This window comes from Thermobia domestica, chromosome 10 (assembly GCF_964235325.1).
Source record: "Thermobia domestica chromosome 10, izTheDome1.hap1.1, whole genome shotgun sequence".
Taxonomy (NCBI): Eukaryota; Metazoa; Arthropoda; class Insecta; order Zygentoma; family Lepismatidae; genus Thermobia; species Thermobia domestica.
Genome location: NC_137463.1, coordinates 188,515,032 through 188,537,771, shown reverse-complemented (window position 1 = coordinate 188,537,771; position 22,740 = coordinate 188,515,032). Strand labels below are relative to the sequence as shown.

Below are 22,740 nucleotides of genomic sequence, written 5' to 3'. Positions count from 1 at the left end.
ACTTATTCTTTGTGGGCTGAAACAGACGGATGCATAATTAAAGTGAATGACAGTGAAACAATATATGACAGGAAACGGAGAGAAAATCCTAAGACAACCCACGGACACGATGTCTACCACAAAATCAAATGGCTTGAAGAGATATCAGAGACCTCTCGCACCAGAGTTGAGGGCTGAAGAATAATAAACTGAAAAATACGACTACCAAGATAGTGTAGTTCGGACGTACTGTACTGCAGTTGAATGGGATTAATATTGAGATATTGTAACGTTAAGGAAAACTGCACGTGTGCACTGAGCCGCAACCGGAGAGAGTAAGTGAAACCTGTACTACATTATTATCCTCTCTTGTTCTCTTAAAATTCAAAGAAAAATATCTAGAAAGTATTAGTAAAAATATTAGTATTTTACTTCGTAAAATTTCGTTTATTACCTAGTTTAAAACTATTGGAATTTCAACCACACAGAATCGTGTCGGCATCGCTAGGGACGCCGACTCGTGACAAAGAAAACTACGAGTTAATCAGCAATAATGGAATTTCGTTATTCCAGTGACGTCAAATCAAAATTCCAAGAACACAAGGTTGTCTTTACTTTACATCTTAACATAAGTATGAAGATGGGAAGTGGAAACGTAAAAATAAAATAAATTACAATCAATCAATCTCGTATTAAAAAAAAAAAAAAAAAAAGAGAGAGAGAGAGAGAGAGAGAGAGAGAAGTGTAAAACTGTAAATTAAAACTACCCAAATTACACATGAAACATCCAAAATCGCGTAAAATATGAAATTGACGCCTTCTGTTTCAACGCTTGATGCGAAGAACGTGTTCCTCCATCTGTTAAGTAAGTTACTTCTACGCTACTTGTGCTCCATTTTGAAATTATACATGGCGTGTCAACCATTTGAACCATATATGCATAAAGAACTTGAATGGCGCACATAAAACTGTTAATTTAACAAATGAAGGCTAAGTATATTGGTAGTGAGAAGGTTTAACTCGTCATTCGTCAGCTAATTGTGAAATGGGTTATAGTATATGTGCGAGGAATAACTATATTTTAGTGCTTTATTTGAAATGGATAATTCTCACATTTCTGTTAAAAATGCAATTTTGTTACTCCTGTAGTTTGTGTTTCGCTCTACAAATAAGTTTTCCAAAACTTGGTTGCTCTCTTGTAGCTCAAGTCTGCTCGATCTAAGTGCTCTTTGATTGCAATTTCGATTAACAATTTTTTGCCGCGGTGGCTCAGTGGTAAAGCGTTCACCTCTGGTGCTTGGGGTCCTGGGTTCGATCCCAGCCCCCGCCAAGTGAAATTTGTGGTGGGCAAATCATGTGCGTGGGTTTTCTCAGGGTTCCCCCGTTTCCTCGCATTTTCTTCATTCCACCATTTCATTCACTTTTCATCTCCGCCGTCTCCTTTAGCCTAACCGGCATAAGCATGGGACGTAAAACTCAAAAGATTTCATTTCATTTACAATTAACAATTTAACCCAGTGGTTCTCAACGTACGCGCTAATGCTCCCTAGGGGGCGTTCTAGTTACCAAAGTAGGCAGTGGAACAAAAGGTGATTGACTGTTTAGGGGAAGTTTGATTGAAGGGGCTAATGTAAGACAAATTATAGAAGCAAAATTTCCTTATATAATATGAGGGGTTTAAGTTCACGGCACCTCCATGTGCTTTTTTCTTACTTCGAAAATGTCTTTGTACAGCCGCCGTGATTTCGTCGTCATCTTAAAATCTTCGTCCTCGTAAGTACTTTCTCAGATTGGAAGAAAGAAAATAGTCGCTCGGGACCAGGTCTGGACTGTATGGTTGTTGGTGGTCTTTCTGTAAAACCCGTACCTGCCTCGAAACTCGCACCGTGTAAACCGGCAGTTTTCCCGAAAAAAAATTCCGCGGCTGAGTTTCCCATATTACTTTTCAAACACTGTCTTACGAACCTGAGCCAATTAATTTTCCTAATATTGACCATTCATCGTGGTCCCCTTTGGCAAATAATTGATCAGAGAAACAGCTTCGCTGTCCCCCCCCCCCAAAAAAAAAACAGTTGCCATAAGCTTCGAAGCCAACTTTTCCACTTTAAATTTCTTTGGCGGTCTAATTTCTCGACTTCTGCGACGTTTTCTTCAGTAACCACCATCATAGGACGCCCTGGGCGGGGGTCATCTTCCCAGCTCTCTTACCTTTATCGAAATAGGCGGGCTCATTTTTGACCATGTTATACGAAGGCCTAGAATCCTTTAGGGTTGACGACATCTCTTCAAAAGTTTCTTTAGGCGATTTTCCTTTCTTCATGAGATATTTTATCGCAGCGAGATGCCCAAAATTGCGAGAATTTTCGGATTCGTATAGCATTGCGATGTTTGACCTTTCATAGCTAATAGTGTAATCGGATTATTATCAGAATGAAGTGATATTTATGTTACCAAAGAATGCCGCAATTAGTGCTATCATTAATGAGTACAACAATTATTGCTAAGTACCTCCTCGAACTTATCAAGCCACTCCTCGTATATATTCTTCGAGACAGATTTTAAAAATTGAAGCCTTTTTCTGGTTCTTGATTTCCAAGTCTTACGTTCAGCCTTGTGCATTGGTGAATTGAGTTAAGATGATACTCAGGACAATCGCATTCACTCAAGAGGGCGCTGGTTCGAAAAGGTTGATAACCACTGATTTAACCCACTGAATGCATTTATCATATTAATGAATTTTCACTTAATGCCTAATTCTGTTTTTGAATACGTGGCTTAGAATTCCGAGACCTTTAGCGTGTTCCTGTGATCCAGCAATCTTGGAGGCTATATAGTGTTGTGGGGAACAGCTTATGGTGTGAGGATTTATCTTGCGTGATGGACTGTGCACTCGTGAAGTGCACCAGATTTAAGCTCTGGTTGTAATTCGGAGTGATTAAATTAATAGTAGGGCCTGCCCTTAATAACGTCGGTGTTACAGAAAAACTCAAAACACAAAGATTTAAAAACTCTAGGCTTAGCAGTTTTATTGTCGCAGAAACAAAAACAGGCGATTGAATCATAAACTGTACAAAAGCTTATCTATTGCGGATTATCATTGCCAACTTCAGTAAGATTTTGCTTTGTATTGTCTTTTTACGTTCTAGGTGGGTATCAACAAATTTCTTTCCCGGAGTATCGCAATTAAAACTGTAGGTATCATGTGTGTACGATTTCCCATGGGAGTGACGTATCTTCCTTGCATTAGAAGTCCCGATCATAGTCGGACCTATGTTAATGCTTTGAAGTCCAGTGTTGTGTAACTTTGTCTCATCTGCTTGTTTGTCTCTTTTTGACTCAAATATTTGATTATTCAAAGGAGGTTGAAAAATCCTAAGTTATGAAGCAGTTGCAGCATTTTATCTGTATTCAAATAAGATCGTGAATTCAGTTGAGAGTTTCATCCTATGTATTGCAATTTTTAAGTCTTAAATGAACACTGCGATGCTGAAGTCGATATTTTCTGATAAGAGTATAATAATTATTATTATGTAGTTTAATGTTTCACGATTATGCATCAGACTAATGGAGATGATGATGTTAAGATGGAATAACGGAAATAGGAGAAAATGGGGAACTCCAAGAAAGTGTACACACACGATGCTTGCCCTCCACAAAGTGTATTTTGCGGGAGCTGTGATTGAACCAGGACTTCATACGCTAAAGTCGAGCGCTCTACCACTGAGTCACCGCGGCTTATTGTTATTGTTAATTAAACTTCATAGTAAAGATTTCTGGCAAGGATATGCGTCATATAATACAATGAACTGTATAAATTTGACTTCTTAGTTAGTTACTTCAGTTATACATTAAGCTTACAAGGGAAGAGAAGTGGAAGATGGTTCATACACCAATCGAAAGCACTAATGATGCCTATTACGAAATTGTAATAAAAATTTTCCGAATCCATGTACTGTAAGAGTTATATGAATATACAGGGTGTTCAGAAAGTCCGTTTCCACCCGTAGAAATCGCAAACGGTAAGACAGATGCCAAACCAGGGAAACACGTGTTTGATCATTTTAAAAGTACAACGTATCAAAACAAAAATTGTCACAGGGCCACCCGCAGGGTGTCAGACGGGGTCCAACTCAAAAATTGCAAATGGTGACGGATCAAGTAGCATATTGTTGGAAAGCTGTTGGGAAAAGAACGAAGACGAAAAAGAGTGTCGACTATCTAAAATTCCATGCGCAAAATGGCGGCCGGTCAAAATGTCAGTAAAACGTCATTGTAAACTCTATGGCCACCTTCATAAATTGAAATGGTGCGAAAGATGTCAAAACAGGAAAACACATGAGTCAACATTTCGAAAGTAGAATGATTGAAAGTAAAACTATTTGTCCCAAGTTCCTCCGCAGTGTCCCAGAGGAACCCTACTCAAAATCTTCAAATTTCAAGGGGGTCAAATAGAATATTGTTTGATAGCTGTCCTTAAACGAAACAACTACATGTGTATGGAAGTAGTCATTCACTGTGCATGCAAAATGAACTACGATTTAGCACTTTTGTCAAACGAAAATCTCTAGGAAATCAGTTTTAAATTATGTTCAAACCATTTCCGATGCGATCTGATACAATATTCGGTAAAAGTGGAAAACTTACAATTAAACATGCATATGACTCGAATCGAGCATGTTTTCGGACCAATAATATTACAGTTTCTTAATAAGCATAGTTAGTGCTTTTGATTAGTGTATAAACCATCTTCCACTTCGATATATAATATCCGTCCCTTTTCGTCTTTTCTGTTCTTGTCTTTTTTTCTTTCTTTCGTTCTTTCTTTCGTTACACATTAACCCTTTCAGCAGATACCCTTACAATTGTGAGTACAGAACACACTACTTATAAACGTTGTGATTTCCAATACTCAACAGATGGCAATTCAGTACCTGACAACTTTTCATTGAGACACTCACAAATGTGCTTGTATCTAATTTGTGTAGGCCTACTAAAATCCTTTGATTGGCATTTTTGTCAACTGAAAATAGCATTCACAATTGAGAAGAAATCTGCTCACAGTAGGCGCATTTCCTTTCTTTACGTTGCATACACGAATTAAAATGATAACAAACGAATATTCAACTACAGAAAAAAGAACTAAAACGCAAGATGTTTGCACAGTGTTATCGTAAAGCGTCCGGAATTGTTCCATCTGCTTTCATTTAACAACAGCTATGAAACAATATGGTACTTGACCCCCTTGAAATTTGAAAATTTTGAGAAGGACTCCGTCTGGGAGCCTGCGGAAGACCCTGAGACAAATATTTTTACTGTCAGTCATGTTACTTTCGAAATGATAACTCATATGTTTTCCTGTTTTGACATTTGTCGCACCATTTTAGATTTATAAGGGTGGCCGTAGACTTTATAATGACGTTAATTTTGAACGGCCGCCATTTTGTGCATGGTAATTTTAGAGTCGACACTCTTTTTCGTCTTCGTTCATTTCCCAACAGCTTTCCAAAATATGCTACTTGATCCCGTCACCATTTGCTATTTTTTAGTTGGATCTCGTCTGACATCCTGCGGGTGGTCCTGTAACAACAATTTTTGCTTTGATACGTTGTACTTTTAAAATGATCAAACACGTGTTTCCCTGTTTTTGCATCTGTCTTACCATTTGCGATTTCTACGGGTGGAAACGGACTTTCTGAACACCCTGTATATTCATATAACTCTCACAGCACATGGATTCGGAAACTTTTTATTACAGTTTCGTAATAGGCGTCATTAGTGCTTTCGATTGGTGTATAAACCATCTTTCACTTCGATATATAATCTCCCTCTCTTCCCTTGTTAGTATATTGGAGATTAATGAAGAAAATGAGTAATTCTATGTGAGGTAAATAAAAGTACAAGTGATAAAAATAAACTCTTTTAGTACTTCAAATATTACACGATTAACAAATTGAAAAAGAGTCAGAATAGGACAACGTTTTACGTGATGAATATTGTAGACGTAACAAGGAAGAAAAATCGATCATTGTAACTGATAAACGATATCAAATAATTGATTTTTGCGTGTTTTCCGTTGCGTTACGCGCAGCAGTTTGCAAAGGCTGGTAGAGAATAAGAGTCGGAATCAAGTTATCCCAAAATTCTCACGATATCGAATGAAAACAATATATTATGTACTGCGCCATGAACCGAAGCTGGGTTTTTGAACATCTTACCACATTCTGATCAATGGACTGTTCAGAACAAGACAGACGTGTTAGAGAATAAAATAACAATATTTAAAAGTTTTTTTTTTTTTTTTTTTTTTTGAATAATGACAGTATGCGTTGTACGTTTGAGTTAGTCGGAATTATACGGAATCATAGGTACTTAATTTTCTTATCAGGATATAATTTTGTTGTATATCTATATACAATAGATATGACATTGACGCGTGACGTTTCATCACCAAAAAAATATGATGTTAAATTGTTAATGCAGTTAAGCTGATTCTGTAAAATACTTTATTTACAGAAATTTAAAATGGTGGTATCAATATATATATATATATTTGGTCTAGGAATTAATTCGTGCGGTTTTACAAAAGATGGCGTAACTAGCTTATTGCCCCATAGTTTCGTTGATCCGAACATGCGTTGAAAACTACTGTCATTGAGCATCTTGTTTAGTATATGTCAGTTGCTTGAAGCGGAAACAACAACATTTTTTCTTCAACTGAAAATGGCGCATTTTGTGCCTGATAAAGTGTTTCTGCGGGGAGTTATTCTTCATTGCTTTAACATGAAGAAAAGTGCTACCGCAAGTCATCATATTTTAGTGGAAGTGTTTGGTGACCATGCTCTAGCTGAGCGAACGTGTCAGAAGTGGTTTGCACGGTTTAAAGGTAATGATTTCAGCTTGGAAGACCAAAAGCAATTTGGACAGCCAAAAGAATTTGAAGATGAAGAATTGAGAGCATTGCTTGATCAGGATTCGTGTCAAACGCAGGACGAACTTGCAGAAGCATTTGAAGTTGAGCAAACAACAGTTTCCAAACGTCTCGAAGCCATAGGAATGATTCAAAAGATGTCTTATTGGGTTTCACATGAATTGAAAAGAAAGACGTTGAAAGAAGAAAAACCGTTTACGAATTGCTGCTTCAAAGACAGAAAAGGAAGGGATTTTTGCATCGAATTGTAACTGGTGATGAGAAGTGGATTCATTACGAGAATCCTAAACGAAAAAAGGCCTGGGTGAAGCAAGGTGAACCAGGTTCTTCACAACCGAAACGAGATATTCATTGTGCAAAGGTTATGCTGTATATATGGTGGGATTTGAAACGTGTGGTGTACTATGAACTTCTGAAACTTGGTGAAACTATTAATGGACACCGCTATCGACAACAATTAATGCGTTTGAAGCAAGCTCTGGCCTGAAAACGACCAGAATGGAATAACAGGCATAATAAACTTATTTATCAAGATGATAACGCTCGACCACATGTCGCAAAAGCGGTCAAAACCTATTTGGAAAATGTCGGATGGAAAGTGTTACTCCACCCGCGATATTCACCAGACACTGCTCCGTCTGACTACTACTTGATCGATTGCATGAATAACGATTTGATTGGACAGCGGTTCACTTCTTCAGAAAATATCGAAAAATGGATCTTTGATTAGATTGCGTCAAAAGATGAGGAATTCTTTTGACACGGAATCCGTAAATTGCCTGAAAGATGGGAGAAAGTAGTGGCTAGCGATGGACAATATTTTTGTTAACGTATTCATTTACTTTGTTTTTGAAATAAAGCTTCAATTTTTATTAAAAACCGCACGAATTAATTCCTAGACCAAATATATATATATCACGTCAGTTCATTTTTTTAATCAAAAGATGTAAAATACAAATTGGCCTACAAGGTCATTTGAGATCTACGCAGTCGTTGTCTCAAGTATAGCGTTTGAATAGCTTTTTCCTGTCACATAATCAAGTGTGAAGAATGAAGCTGTATCAAAGTGGACGAGTTCAAAGTATTGTTTTCTTTTTCTCCTCTAATTTCCTTCTCAGATATTGTTTCGATTATTAACTCTTCAAATCTAGTTTGTGCCACTTTCTTTTGATATCTACGTGCTTCAAACAATTTGATGTCACATAGTTCGTGTCTGCTTTGATTATGACAAAGTTTCCGTGTAATTAGTATTTATTCTTCCTTGTTTTCGTGAACTGATTTAATGTGGTAGTGGAATTTAGGGTTAGATAGGGTCATAAATCCCTTTGCAGTGATAACATTGTAAATTATGTTTTGTTTAATGATAGTGATACCATTTTTGCAGTTCTTCCTTGTGTCACTCTGTGATAACTTAAGGGATACAATGTATGCTATAACTAGTGGCCATAACAAAATATGAGTCATATTTGTTGGTCAGTTTCCTTTTTTCCCTGAAGCAGCGGTTCGCTGGATGTGCTTAAACAGTTTATTTTGTATGTCTTTATTCTATTCTGAGTGAGCTACAAACATTTGAAAGTAGCTCATAACCTGCTTTTCCCTAAACATCAGCCAGGTACCAAGGGTCCTAACTTGCAGAATGGTCTTTGGTAAAGCAAAATACTATTTATTTATTTATTTATTTATTTATTTTAAACACAGTTTAAAGTCAGGTCTCGATTCAGACATAATATGATAACCCGCTACACTCTCTCTGTTTCATAGAAAGAAGAGAGAACGAATCCGTATACCTTTTTAAATTTATACTAGCTGAATCTGCGCTCTCTAGACAGCGCATCATTCACATATGAGCATGAATTTTGTCATTCCTCTCAACATCTGTACATGTCCCTTTACAGACATCTTGATCAAAATCGGCAAGGAGTACCATAAATGGGAGGTGTTTTCAATATCTCACACCGTTTGCAAGATTTCAGCCCACTTCCGGTTGGAATTTCTAATTCATGTACGATCAGTGTTTTCTTTCTGCTTGCATGCAGTCACTGGACAAAACACTCTAAACAATAAAGACTGGAGAAATGGTTATCCTTCGTTTTTCATTATCATTTAGCCATGAAACAAACCCCTACGAGATGTAAAACCCCTGTATACAAATATGTGGTGTTGGAATGTATAACTTAAAATATGTTGCTTTATTTTTTTTTTAATGGAACACTTCCGGTGTGCCCCTAAAAAAAATGTAATAAAGAAATAATGGCCATGTTTCTTTAAAAAATATTCAATTAAAATTGGACAATCAAAAAAAAAAAAAAAAAAAAAAAAACTGCAATCGATTAGTGAAAACGGCATCTTTCTGGTCCTAGGGTTTCCGAGATCTCATTGTCAAAAGGATTGGAGACAAACATATAAACTTTTCTTGACCACAAACATATAAACCTAGCATTTTAATATATAGACTAGCTGAATCTGCACTCTCTACACAGCGCATCATTCAAATATGAGTATGAATCTCCTTGTCATTCCTCACATCTATACATATCACTTTACAGACATAAGTGAAAGATATCTTGATAAAAATCGGTAATGAGAACCATAAAGGGGAGAGTTTTTTCGATTATTTTTTTTAATATATCGCACCGTTTGCAAGATTGAGCTACTTCCGGTTGGAGTTTCTGATTCATGTATGATCCGTGCTTCCTTTCTTCTTGCATGCAGTATGTAATAAGCAAATACATTACATACACAATTAATTATGATGTTAATGATATATGGTGTTCATTGGGCAAAACACTCCAAACAATAACGATTCAACTTACTATTAGACTGGAGAAATGGTTATCCTTCGTTTTTCATTATAATTTAGCCATGAAACAAACGCCTGAGAGGTATGCAACTCATATATACAAATATGTTGTGTTGGAATGTATAATGCGTAAGATATGATGTTTTAGTTTTTTTTTTTTTAATTTCAACATCTCCAGTGTACCCGTAAAAATGTAATAAAGAAATAATGGCCATGTTTTTTAAATTTTCAATTAGAACTGGACAATTTACGCAAAATTTGCAATCAATCAGTGAAAACGTCATATTTCGAGGGACTGTAGTTTCCGAGATCTCATTGTCGAAAGGATTGGCCACAAACATATAAACGTTTACAAACGTATAGTTTAAAAGAACTCCAAAGATGACAGCACAATTCATTTGCATTGATTTTGGAGAAGGTTTATTAAAATACAAAGGCTTTGAATAATAATTTAAAAACAAATTTTATGAAAAAGATGTATTTAAATATTTTTTAAAAGTACACATACTTGAAAATATTTGTCTTTGTTAAACGTCAAATCACAAATACCCGTAATTCAATGGTTTGAAATCAAAAGTTACAGGTTGGAGCTGAGGCGTTTTTAATTGCTATTGTAGCATTTTAATAGATAGATAAAAGATAGATAGAAGATTCAGTATTTGACCATTCAGCTATTATTGTATTACCATATATAGTTTGAATTAGTGCTGTTAAAATTCGAATATTCAAACAAAATTCGTTACTCGAAGAATTGTTCGAATAATTTTTCAGAGCGAATATTCGGGAAGCAAGAGGAGAAAATACGCGAATAAATTTAACAGCACTGATTTGAATCCAACCAGTGCGTGTTTTAACAAATATTACCAAGCATTATAATTAACAATATAATTAAAATTATTCGAATATGGAGTGCAATTTAGTCAACAATATCAGGTCTAGGCAATTTTTTTTTTTTTTTAAAGGGTAGTAATTCTGTTTGCCTTTTTCTGTCTTTAGAAAGATAGCAACTTTGTCTTTGAATATTGTTATTCGAGTTATCTGTTGTGACATTATCCCGAGTGCCCGCAGGATGTATATAGGACGAGGAATGCTTTATTTCAGAGTATGGTTGAGAGTACCATTTAATATTCATTTCTTCCATATCTTCGTTGAGTCCAGTTGGTACAAGCCTCGTACACAAACCAAGGAGTGCTTTGGATCCGCTTTTAACCGGTAGGCCCTGTCTCAGTAGATTAGGTGCTGAAAAGGGACGTTGAACTAATATTCACCAACCAAGACCTTGTGTGTCACTAGGGAGCTCAACCACTTCGATTTCTATACTGCTTTCATAGCTCGATTGACTTGACCTGAAGTCTTTATGTAACACCAAAGTTTGTAAAGATGGGGCTTCTGTTTAAGTTGAATCTGAACAGCGACATAGTTTGAATCCACAGCGGTTGGTAAGTGCAGAAATTGTTATATACGATTACTTCATTACATAAATTTCTTCGTCAAACGGCTTTTACAATGGTCATATTGTATCAAGAGGTGCTTTCATCATGTATCAGATTCAGCTATGTTCTATTTAACATACGACATTTTTAAAGGCGATATTTCATTTTATGATTATACCCTGACAATCAAAGATCACTAACGTGATTTTCACGCGTACACATCAATTTATTCCACTTCGTCGTGAGATTTTTCTTACGCAGCGGATTTATGTTTCATAGTCAGGTCATAGGCAAAATGTCAAGTTTGATCTAGGTACAATATTCGGAAAGCAGAGATAATCGCTCTTTGCTGTAGCAATAAAATTTTAATCTTAACGATAATTGGGTTACCTTTCTAGTTGGGATTAAAACAATGTGGAGCAGATCGCTAGTTTTCGTTTTTCTTATTGCGTCCTTGCCGTATATCTTTATTATTATTATTATTATTATTATTATTATTATTATTATTATTATTATTAGCCTACAGGTTACTTTACGTATTTATTTATTTATTTATTTATTAAGTAATAATAATTGTCGAATCTTCTCAGCTTTCTTTTTGTTATACCATTTGTTATCCTTCCTTCTCATGTATCATGAAACTATGCATACCATTAGAAAGAGTCCCTTCAAACTGGAAGAAATTCCCGTGTCGAAAAGTTTTTATTCATTTTTATCATAGTTATGCTCTGGAAAAAAAAAAAAAAAAAAAAAAAGTAAACCATGAATATTCGAACGTTTAGAAACAACTAAAGATCTTAAGTACACAGCATGTGTAGGTTTAAGACTTATTGCTGACCGTATTACATTTTGGAATTCTATGTCCCACGATATACCGTATAGCTAAAGGAGATGATGATGAAAAGTGTATAGTGATAATAAAATGAATGGTAAAATTAAAATGCAAGACACCCTGAGCATGCTCTGAACAGGATTGGAGCCCGCAGCAAATAGGTCTTGCAATTGCCAACTTAACCTTAGATTTTATTCGATAATGCCTGCCGGCTCGTGTTGCTGATCGTTCTTTCAGTGAAAAGTAGAGGGACGCCTCTGATATCGCTGTGTAAACTATCTTAAAACTTAATAAAGACACTGTGTGAAAGAATTGTGTCAAAACACTAGCCCTGTTGATACTTCCATATATGTATTTATTTCTGTATCAATCTTCCTTACTTGGTCTTTTCTTACGACAGTTTGTGTGTATGTAAGACGCAGAGACACTTCTTTTTTTCTTCTTCGTATCCATTAGATACCAAGTGGTAATAGTCGTCCACCAACGCTCTGTTGAACAGTACTACTAATTAATAAAGTAATGCTAAGGAAAAATTGTTTGCTCTTACTTACACTTTCTTCAAGGTCACTTCAAAATTCAACTATTTTTAAGACATTGGATTGTATTAAATAAATGAAAAACAACTAACTTCAAAATATGGACAGGCACGTAATCTATAATTTCTTCAGTACGAATTAATGTTTCGATTTTTATGATGATGCGGTAAACTCAATTGACCACAACGATAAGCTATTTGACCATTTTACCGTGACCAACAGTGACTAACATAAATTGGTTTTCTTACCTCAAGTTTAGAATATTCAAATACTGTTTCTAAGCAGCATAATTTATTACAAATTAAGAGAATTATGGTAAAGATTTTAGTATATGCTAACCGCTTAGTACTTTATGGTATTCTTGTTTCGTTAATTGTATAATCTGTTATTGAATATGAAATCAAGAATAAATGATTTTAAAAAATCATAGTTGAAAATGCGAGCAATCCATTGAAATGGTTAAATTTGTATTTGTTAAAGTATAGATGATGCATATTTGCACAAAAGCTTCTGCTAAACAGAAACACTGAATAAAATTAGTAACGCACTTCATAAATAGTTTTGTTCGTTGTATGTGTCTTTCTTTCTGAAAGTTTTAATATAATAGTTTCATCGTGAAGAACTAACTAATCTTAAATACAAGCTGTCGTAAAAGTCTTGCTTGGATCTAAAAAACTGTAACTTCCAAAGTAAGAGGTATATTTCAACGAGATAAAGTTTTTTTTTTTTTTTTAAAAAAAAAGGGGGGGGGCTTCAAATTTTACGTTTGATGTGGTTGAATTTATCGCCGGATTTCGATCTAGGAACCATTCACATTCAAACATTCTTGTAGTCTCCTGAAGCCAACAGTTGCATTCAAGTGAAGCTCATCGAGAATATTGCAAATCACATAATTTATATTGTGCTTGACGTACCTAGGTCATCGATATCTGTGCATGTGCATATACATGCGTCTTAACATATCCCACAACCAATAATCACATTGGTTAAGGTATGGGAACCTTGTGGTAGACGTTCGGTCACCATCCTCTATGTTTGAAACACCATCCTCTATGTAGGAAGACAGATTATAAGGTGTTGTATACCGAATGGAAAATGTTGGGTTGCTCTGACGGTATAGGAACGCGCGTTATATTGCTGCAAGATTTGAGACCTACCAAATGACCAATTAAGGCCAAATGACTAGATTGTTAAAACAACAAATACATATCACATTTTCTAATTACATTTTCGTGAATGAAGACTAGAGGGATTGGGATGTATAGTTTATCTCTTCCGCATACCAGTGCAACACACACGCTGCATATTTCTACTTCTATCCACGCCTATTGATACAAACATGACCGTCACTGTGTCCGAAACAGAAACAACTCACACCACCAAGTACTGTCACCATCCATTTGTCTCGCCACTGCGGTTTGTTCTTACACCACCGAAAAGGGTTTTCGTCGATGACCAAATGTCAGAGGTAATCACTCAAGAACAACATAGAACTTGGATCATAGAACTACTTCTAATAGTCGATTAGTTTTCGTGTGTTCACGTGGAACTTTGGTGATTCTCTGGTTGACTTGAATAATCCTTTTGTCAGGTGCTTTTCAGTGCGTTGCAGGAACACTAGGTGCTCTTCTCGAACACAGTGATCTAAACATAATTCTGCCAGTCGTTTGTTTCTCAACTACGTTCAAACTAGTAACAGCATGTCCTTTACAGACATTGTCATCACCCATGACCGGTGGGCTGGGACCTTTAAAATAAAATCAGCATCTCTCCTACCGACTACATTCTGTGGTGGACATTTTGTTCGGATTTAAGAATGTATACAGGATGCCCTGAATTGCATTCCTACCAGTTTGTACTCAAGCAGTGACATAGGATCACAAAGATTTGAGATATTTTTCCAGAACATTTTTTCTATAATATAAAACTCTGTTGTTTCATAATCGAGACTGTCCACACGATCCCTATATGCATACAATATTCACAGATAATTATTGTGTCATTGTACAAGTAAAATTATATTTAATCTTCTTGACTTTTATAAACTTTACCTTATCACATCTCAAAGTAACATTCGTTCTACCCAGTAAAAACAGTCTTGAATAGGAAAATAGAAGAATTAATCTAAGGAGAATTTTTTTTTTAAAAAATATTCCATATAGAACTACCCATTAGAGCAAAAGTTTATTATGTGGCCGAAGTGTAGAAAGTAATAATTTTTGAAGGGTCCCTAAATTATACATTAATCGTATTGGCCTTGAAACTGCTCTAAGGTTGTTCTAAGTCAGTTTTAGCTGTTGTGTATAATTGAAAATAAATAGTATATCTAAATAATGAATTAATATAATAGAATCAAGGGAATGGAGGTAGAAAGTACTCTTTCATCAGAATTGAAAGAATACTTCTCATTCGTGTACATCTTGTCACAGCGTATGTTTGGGTGCGCATCACTTTGTAAAATTGCGGTCATTAAATAATAATAAATAATAATAATAATAATTGTATCCTGTGATAAACGATATGCTTGTTAAAAATCAATTTCTGTCATTTGTGTATGCTTGTGTACCCTTGTGCAGTACATATTGATTATATCAGTATTTAGCAATAACAATGGATTCAGTTACGGAGTTCTTTTGTGTGTTTCTTTTTAGGATTGGAGAATGAGGGATTGTTCAGGTTAAGTGGGAATCAGAAAGTGGTAGACCGACTTCGAGCGTCATTTGACCGTGTCGGTGATGCTGATCTGGAAGGCAGTGGTGACGTGGCAGCCGCAGCTGCCTTGCTCAAGCTTTTTCTACGAGAATTGCCTGAGCCTGCGATACCCGAACATTTAACTACAGAGCTACTAGCGGCTCATGAAAGTAAGTACAGTGCACTCAGTTATTCAATTTTGATAAATTAAATAGGTCATCCCGAACAATTCTGTGAGTAACTATTGAGTTAATAATGGTGTATGAGCAAACCCACCCGCAAGAAGGCATGTTATTTTGTGAAATTTGTTAGGTTAGTTCTGTTTTATGCGTGTCTTTAACACCTAGTAAATAATTATACCATCATTATTTTAATTTTGATATTTTATATAAAAAAAATCTTCGTAATATTTTGGAAAATTTTAACTTGTGGTGGTCACAGAGTTGTTGGGGGGACCAATTCAAATAGTTTACTTGTAAATTTTATATGCTTATGAATAATTACCACTGTTGCATCTACGGAAATCAATTGGTAATTCCAAAATTTATCTGCGTAATTATGTAGTATTTAGAAAATATTAATTAGAAAATATTTACAGTAACTGTTGTTGTTATTGTTGTATTCCTTTATCAAAACCAACTCTTTCACAGCCGAGTAGCCTACGCGCCCGGTCTCGGGATCGATTCCTGGTGAGGGAATTTGCCTTGTGTATAAATCTGAGTAGTGGTTCGGATCCTACTTTAAACTGTTAATTCCGTGCCATATTGCCTTGGTGGCGGAAAGAGACGTTGAATTTGATTAACTAACCAACTAACCGATTGTCAAAGAATATGCCTTCAAATCAATTATGAAAACAGACTAGTTTACTGTAGTGAGTAGTATTTTATATACTAGAAAATAACGCAGAAACATTTTAGTATTATACATTGATTTGTGAAGGATTCAACAGTATAAAGGTGAGAACAAAGCTGGTGAACAATTTTAAGTCAGAACGCCGCTCATTGTTAGTCGTCCCAGTAGATAAGTTACGCTTTAATTATAATCATGAATATAACTTCATTGCAATGAGTATCGGAACAAGGAATCATTGGGAAAACTAATGAACATCACGTAATATTAATGGGAAATGTGTTCCATATATTCACAAAGATACTTTTTCAAACGTTCAGTCTCTGAATTGGTTTTAACATGCAAAGATCCATAAACAGTCGTTACAATTAGTTTATATCCCCGGAATTATTGCAGATCCCACATTTTCACAATATGCACATCATATCTGAAAAAGGGACATGCGCTAATGCATATGGTTGTGACGTCAGGTGACAATGGGATCCACTCTACTTGGGCTGCCTCTCCCAATCCAGTGTATGGGAAACCTGCAACTCCAGAAACAGTGGAATCAGAAAACAGTACCCGAATTAGAGCTATCATATACATAAAGAAAAGTCTTGGATGAAACCGTTATTAGAAACTGGCACGTTATAAGTTGTTTTGAGAAATATTTCGTAAAGAACAAAATTTCATCGTTTGTACTCTATTTGTTAAATAAATAATAAATATCGGTTATATAAATGTGTAATTGACTAGTTACTGTGTGAAATAAAAAAAAAAAAAAAAAAAAAAAAAAAAAAACGTGGGCGAACTGACATATGCATATGCCATAGAAAAGATTTTGAACTTCTTTCTTCTTTAAACTGTAATGTGACTGTAAGTTGGACATGTTTAACGTAATCATTTTCGAGATCAGTTTATCGGAAAGTTTTTCTTCATTACTAGTGTGAAAGATTCCTTTTGGTGCAAAGATTAGTATGTTACTTCAACAGGATAGAGCACCGTCACATTGTTGTGGACATATATTTGTATTTTCGCGTATTGCATTGTTTTTGTTCTAATCACCTAATGTAATTACGGCATTCACGTAATTTGAGAGGAAAACATTGTCGGAAGCTGCGCGTATCAAAACCAGAACTTGTTATATCGAAGATGTATTTCTACTGTTACTACAGTACTTTTGTCTACTGTTACTACAATATTTTCGTACTTTTTAATGAAACAGGTCATATTCATATTATAATGATATACATCCAATGAACAGTGTTCATATGTCAGTTTGTTTTCTTCGTGGTAATATTAAACCCAGAATTTTTGCGTGGGGTGGATCATAATGGATAAAATGTCCTTAGGTTGATGATTCCATGGATCGTCATGTGTTAGGCATGCGCCTCTCAGAGCATGGTATAAATGAACGAAACCGAGATTGTCTTTCATTGAGGTATCACGTAATTAACTTTAGACATTGGTATGGTAATTGACTTCTGTTATTAATACACTGAAGTTTACCAATAAGTATGTAATACAATACTGTCATAGAATGCGCTGTTACTTTGTTGATCGGCGTAGAAGTAATCGAGAAAGATTATCAACTTCAAATTATTTCTAATCGAGTTCAGAGTTACTATCTTTCAGTGTTATCGTATTAAGAATTACAAGATGTATAATAATAACAATATAACTGCTTATCTTCATTGAGGGCAATAACGTTTATATTAAAAGGGAAAAACAACTATTTGCTGAAGTAGGTAGTGTGAATGTTTCAGTTTTCTGACTATTTCTCAGAACGTGAAACAAAATAATAAGTACTTAAGAAGAGTGATACTTCAACAAGATAGAAGAGCAATGCAAATATGTCTCTTGTTCAAAAAATCCTTCTAAATAAATATATTAGGCCAAAGGAAACAAGGAGTACTTCAGAAAATTCAAATTCAGCATATTGTATAGAATTCAATCTTCAAAATTTTTGAATCAGTCAATTAAAATTTACCATAATAGGCAATTTGAATGTTCGAACCTACGAGTCGCTCGTACTTGTCAGTCAACGATTCCTTGTTCGTTTCCACTAGCATCAGGCTGATGATCGTAAGTCGAAACCTACTGGATGTTCGAGTCCCTTTGAAGAGCATGGGCGTTTATAGCTACTCTCGAAATTTCTGTATTCCTGTCCCTTTATTGCATTAAGTAGAATATCGAATAAGATTAATTAGAAGACCATGGAGACAGGTATTCCGGTTGGGGCGAATTAAAAATAAATAAATATAAGGTCGTAGGCATTAGCTGGAGATCACACGACCTGTCTCTCAAATTCGAATATCAGTCAGAACACAAGTGTTAAGTTTCTCTCATCGTCTCTTTTAGCCTAAAGGCAAATTGTGGGAGTACGAGTTCGTGTTATGAATGAGAACTGATTAACACTTTTTGCGTTCTGAGAACCTCTACACTCCTGTAACATTTTATCACCTTGAAAATCCCACCTTACCTGTATGTTTGAAGTATGCCTTTACGTAATAGCTTTACATTTTACGATTGTATCTGCATGTTAATAGAAAAGAAGTTTCTGCAGGAATACTGAATAATACCTCCTCTCACCTGGATACAGGCCTGAACTCTGTTTGGAAATGACTCCACAAACTGTTGCAGATATCCCACATTAATGTGAATCAACTAGATCTAGTGATGACCAAATGCAAGACCAAGACCAAGACCAGGGTGGTCTTGGTCTTGCACTGGAACCTTCGGTCTTGGTCTTGCACACTCAATCTTGGTCTTGGTCTTGCTTGTAAGAGTCTTGCAAGTCTTGCTTTTAAGAAATCTTATGCTTTTCATAGGTAAAATTTACTCTGGATATAAGGGATAATAAATTCTACAATGCTCCAATAGTAAAAAAAAAAAAAAAAAAAAAAAAAAAAAAAAAAAAAAAAAAAAAAAAGTATGTTTCTAAATGTAACATAGTTTATCTTCGTGTAAGAATGATAATAGTATACAACATAAGTGATGACCTTTATTTTTTTATTGGGTGCCCACGCTTCGCTACTTATAAGATAAATCACGACGTTTCGTAATATTTTTATATTTTTTAACAGATTGGACACTTCACTGGTTCCCAAACTGGGGAGGCTACCCCTGAGACGAATAAAAGAAAATCAAAACGGTACAGATTATTGAAATACCATGAACTGCAAATTTTACACTCTAAAGGCGTCAGATTTTCCTTTTCATCCACGATTAGCTAAACTTTGTATTAAACAGGGTGTCTATCGGTCACGAGATCAGAAACCGGTCATGAAAGTCAAGAAAAAGTCACGAAATTTAGCTTTTGGGTCACGATTTTTTTTTACCTGTGCAAATATAAGTGTAGGATAGGAAAATTTTGTTCTATAAAACGTCAAAATTCACCACCAAAAATGTCTCTGGTCGGCTTTAGATGCTACCAAATCGCAAAAACAAACCACGCTTCTATCGCATGCATGAAAATTCGGCCCAATTCGCACTCAAATTCGCTCTTGAGAATATTACTAAATTTTATGGTTTGGGAAGGAAAAGGTCACGAAAAAGTCACTAAATTTCATTTTGGAATTTTAGTAGACACCCTGTTAAACTTCCAATTGAATATTGAGACTTTGTTTTACTGAATCCAGTATGCACTCTATGGGGCAGAAACAAGTACATTACGCAAAAGCGATGAAAAAATTTCAGACTTTCGAAACGTGGGCATAGAGAGAAAAAAGGAGAGAATTAGATGGGTTGAACGGAAACGGAGGTGTTAGAAATATTAGCAGTAGGGAAAAAAGAAGAATTTTAGATATTGATAAGAGGAGGAAGAGAAACTGGTTGGGATATTGGCTGAGGAGGACGTGCTATAGGGTATGATGGAAGGAAAGAGAGGGACGGAGCGAAGGAGATTGTAGTTGAAGGAAGGTATTAAAACAGAAAATTGCTACGTCAAGACAAAGAGACTATCTGAGTAACACCGTACTACATAGAAGTTTCTCAGTTGCGGCAAGTAACCTGCCAATAATGGCAGAATAGATATAATGATTATGATGATATGTTTAGCATGTCGACTAAAAAAAAAAAAAAAAAAGAGAAAAATTAAAATAATTATTATAATCGAAACGTAATATTTTAGAATAATTTGAGTGAAAACTAAAAACGACTCACCTGTCTGTCTTTTCTATGAACTCAATTTGTATAAATACTTTTGACCTATATTAGAAATACAAAATAGCGACATCAAACTACAAGTTATTTAAAATAACTGTACAAAATCAGTCTCACTTGTGAATATGGATTACTAGCATCAATTACCCACTTCGTTGGGTTAAATAAAAAAAAAAAAAATAATAATAATAATAATGTGTTTCGTTAATCAGTCACTTTTTATTATTACTAAAACGCTTTCTGATATTGGTCATTTTCGATTATTTTTATATTTTTCTATATCTCCCCCTCCTCCTCCTCCCATACGTTACTCCTTCAAAGTGAACTGACAAATAACATTCCGGGCTCAAACCTGATCTATATTGAAAATTTGATCGATCTCGAACGGGTAGTTCAAGAGATTAGGAGTCACAAACATAGCCACTTTCAATTTTACAATATAGATTTACTGTTGTAGTATAATGTTATATCGCTCAATCCTCGATGTACCGTATACCTAAGGGGGGTAACAGTTATATTGATAAACAATTATTCAACGTATAAGCATCCACCCATGAAATCAAACTTGCGGTCAGATGCACTAAGTTTTTGTCAATGTCACGAAAATGTTATTTCGATATTAATTTTATGAGCGCACATTAAAAATTTCCAATGGATGCTTGAGTCTCGGAGTCAAGGCCATACCCATGTAGTCAACACCTATGGTGTATGGAATTACCGATGTTCAATACTACATTTCTCTTCAGTTTTGGAAGAACACCACCACTAGTATGCTTTAAAATAAAATGAAGTATCTAGTTTAACGTCCCACAGTTATGCACCAAGGCCAAGGGAGACGGTGAGGATGAAAAATGACAGAAATGGTGGAATGAAGAAGGTAGGAGGAAACGAAAAAAAAACCTGAGAAAACCCACGCTCACGATGTTTGTCCACCAAAATAGCTTACATGGCGCAAGATGACACCTGTGCGGCTTGAAAACGAACAATATCTACAGAAAACTCGAACAACCAATTCAGGAAACGATATACTGTATGTAGCTATATGTTACAGGGGCAGATCGACTCACACGGATTACATAAAACTGCTGGGAACACATTCACTCCAGTGGCATTTTTACTGAAGCCGAAAAATTCAAGTAGAAGATGTAATGATTTTTCTCCTTTTTTACATTCTATTTAAAAAAAATCGAGTAGTACCAGTACTTGTGCAAGACTCTTGCGCAAGAGTTGGTCTTGGTCTTGCACCCCTTTGATCTTGGTCGTGCATCGGTATTCCTGGTCTTGGTCTTGGTCTTGCAAAAACTGCAAGACCAAGACTTGCGCACATCACTAACTAGAACATCCTTAGTTCTAATAGATACAGGGATGCGTGCTCCTACGTTTTGTCTGTGCTTCAAATAGTCACTTATTTCTGAATTGGATTTAAATCTGGATACTGCAGTGATCTTGTATTAACCATGAGGAGTAATGTAGTTGTTTTATCAGTGAAAACTCACCTATAACAATAGAAAAGGACCAATACCAAGTTTGGAGAGGCTCACAGGTTTTTTTGTCTGACGTGTTTAGTTGCTCTTGGATAAACTATAAATTGTGTGTTTATCTTTTAGTTTTCAGATCCTAATTCGTTAATGTTTCAACTTTTTTACCAATCCATTCGGAAATTGTGTAAATACAATTTCTTCCATTATTCCCTTCTCCATTACGATTATCATCTCTATGTCTTATAATGAATCAATTGTAATCTTGATTCATTATAAGACATTCTGTGCATCAATAATGGTTGTCACATCAATAAATTACTGAAGCTACACATTAGCATTAGTTGTCTTAAGAAGTTCAGCATCTATTACACCCATTTAGCGTCTTTAGCTAGCTATTCATATTCATATCGGTTTCACAATTGTGTTCAGTTGTTTGGAGTGTTTTGCACTGGAGTCACATGTTCCCGCCTATTTGTTCTTTTCTCGATATTCTGTAGGTTTTTTCCACTTCACAACAAAGATCATTCATATATAGATACGATTACTAAACACTCGTGTGTTGCGTGTCTTAATGTTATGTGAACTGAATTGCTTTTCAAACTTTTCTGTATGATGTCAGAACTCATTCTTGGTAATCAAAAACACTTCATTTTGTTTGCGATTGTTCATCGTTTGTTCACAAGTTATTAACGATTTGTGTAGAAAACAAACCGGACACTGCTAACGCCACATGAAATGAAAAACAGGCGATACAGTTTGTTTATCGTTTGTTCACAGTTTACATGTTGGTGCAAATTTAAAATAGTCCTTTAATAGCTTTCAAAAGGCAACAGTGAGCTTCCTTTCCTTTTAGTTCACGACAGCAGTTAAGAATTAAAAATAAATGAAGTTATTTTTGGTTAGTCACTGACCTGCCTTTGTCTGCCCTTGTCACTGCCGTATCTTCCAACAACGCTGTCAAATAAACCTAATAAGACATATTTAAGTAATTACTAGTATTCATAAATTTTCGTGCATAATTTCAAACCTATTTTGATCCGTGTCAGCTGTTATACTGGGAGTAGA

General features: G+C 35.3%; 1 protein-coding gene across 6 annotated transcripts in view; it reads left to right on the top strand.

Moving 5' to 3' along the window:
• Positions 1–22,740, top strand: part of LOC145662890 (protein FAM13A) — a 288,108-nt gene that overhangs the window by 177,828 nt on the left and 87,540 nt on the right. For all 6 annotated transcript variants that reach the window (XM_081728860.1, XM_081728862.1, XM_081728866.1 and 3 more), the window contains one exon: positions 15,160–15,369. In XM_081728860.1, coding sequence (XP_081584986.1) covers positions 15,160–15,369 — 210 coding nt within the window. The remainder of the gene's footprint in view (positions 1–15,159; positions 15,370–22,740) is intronic.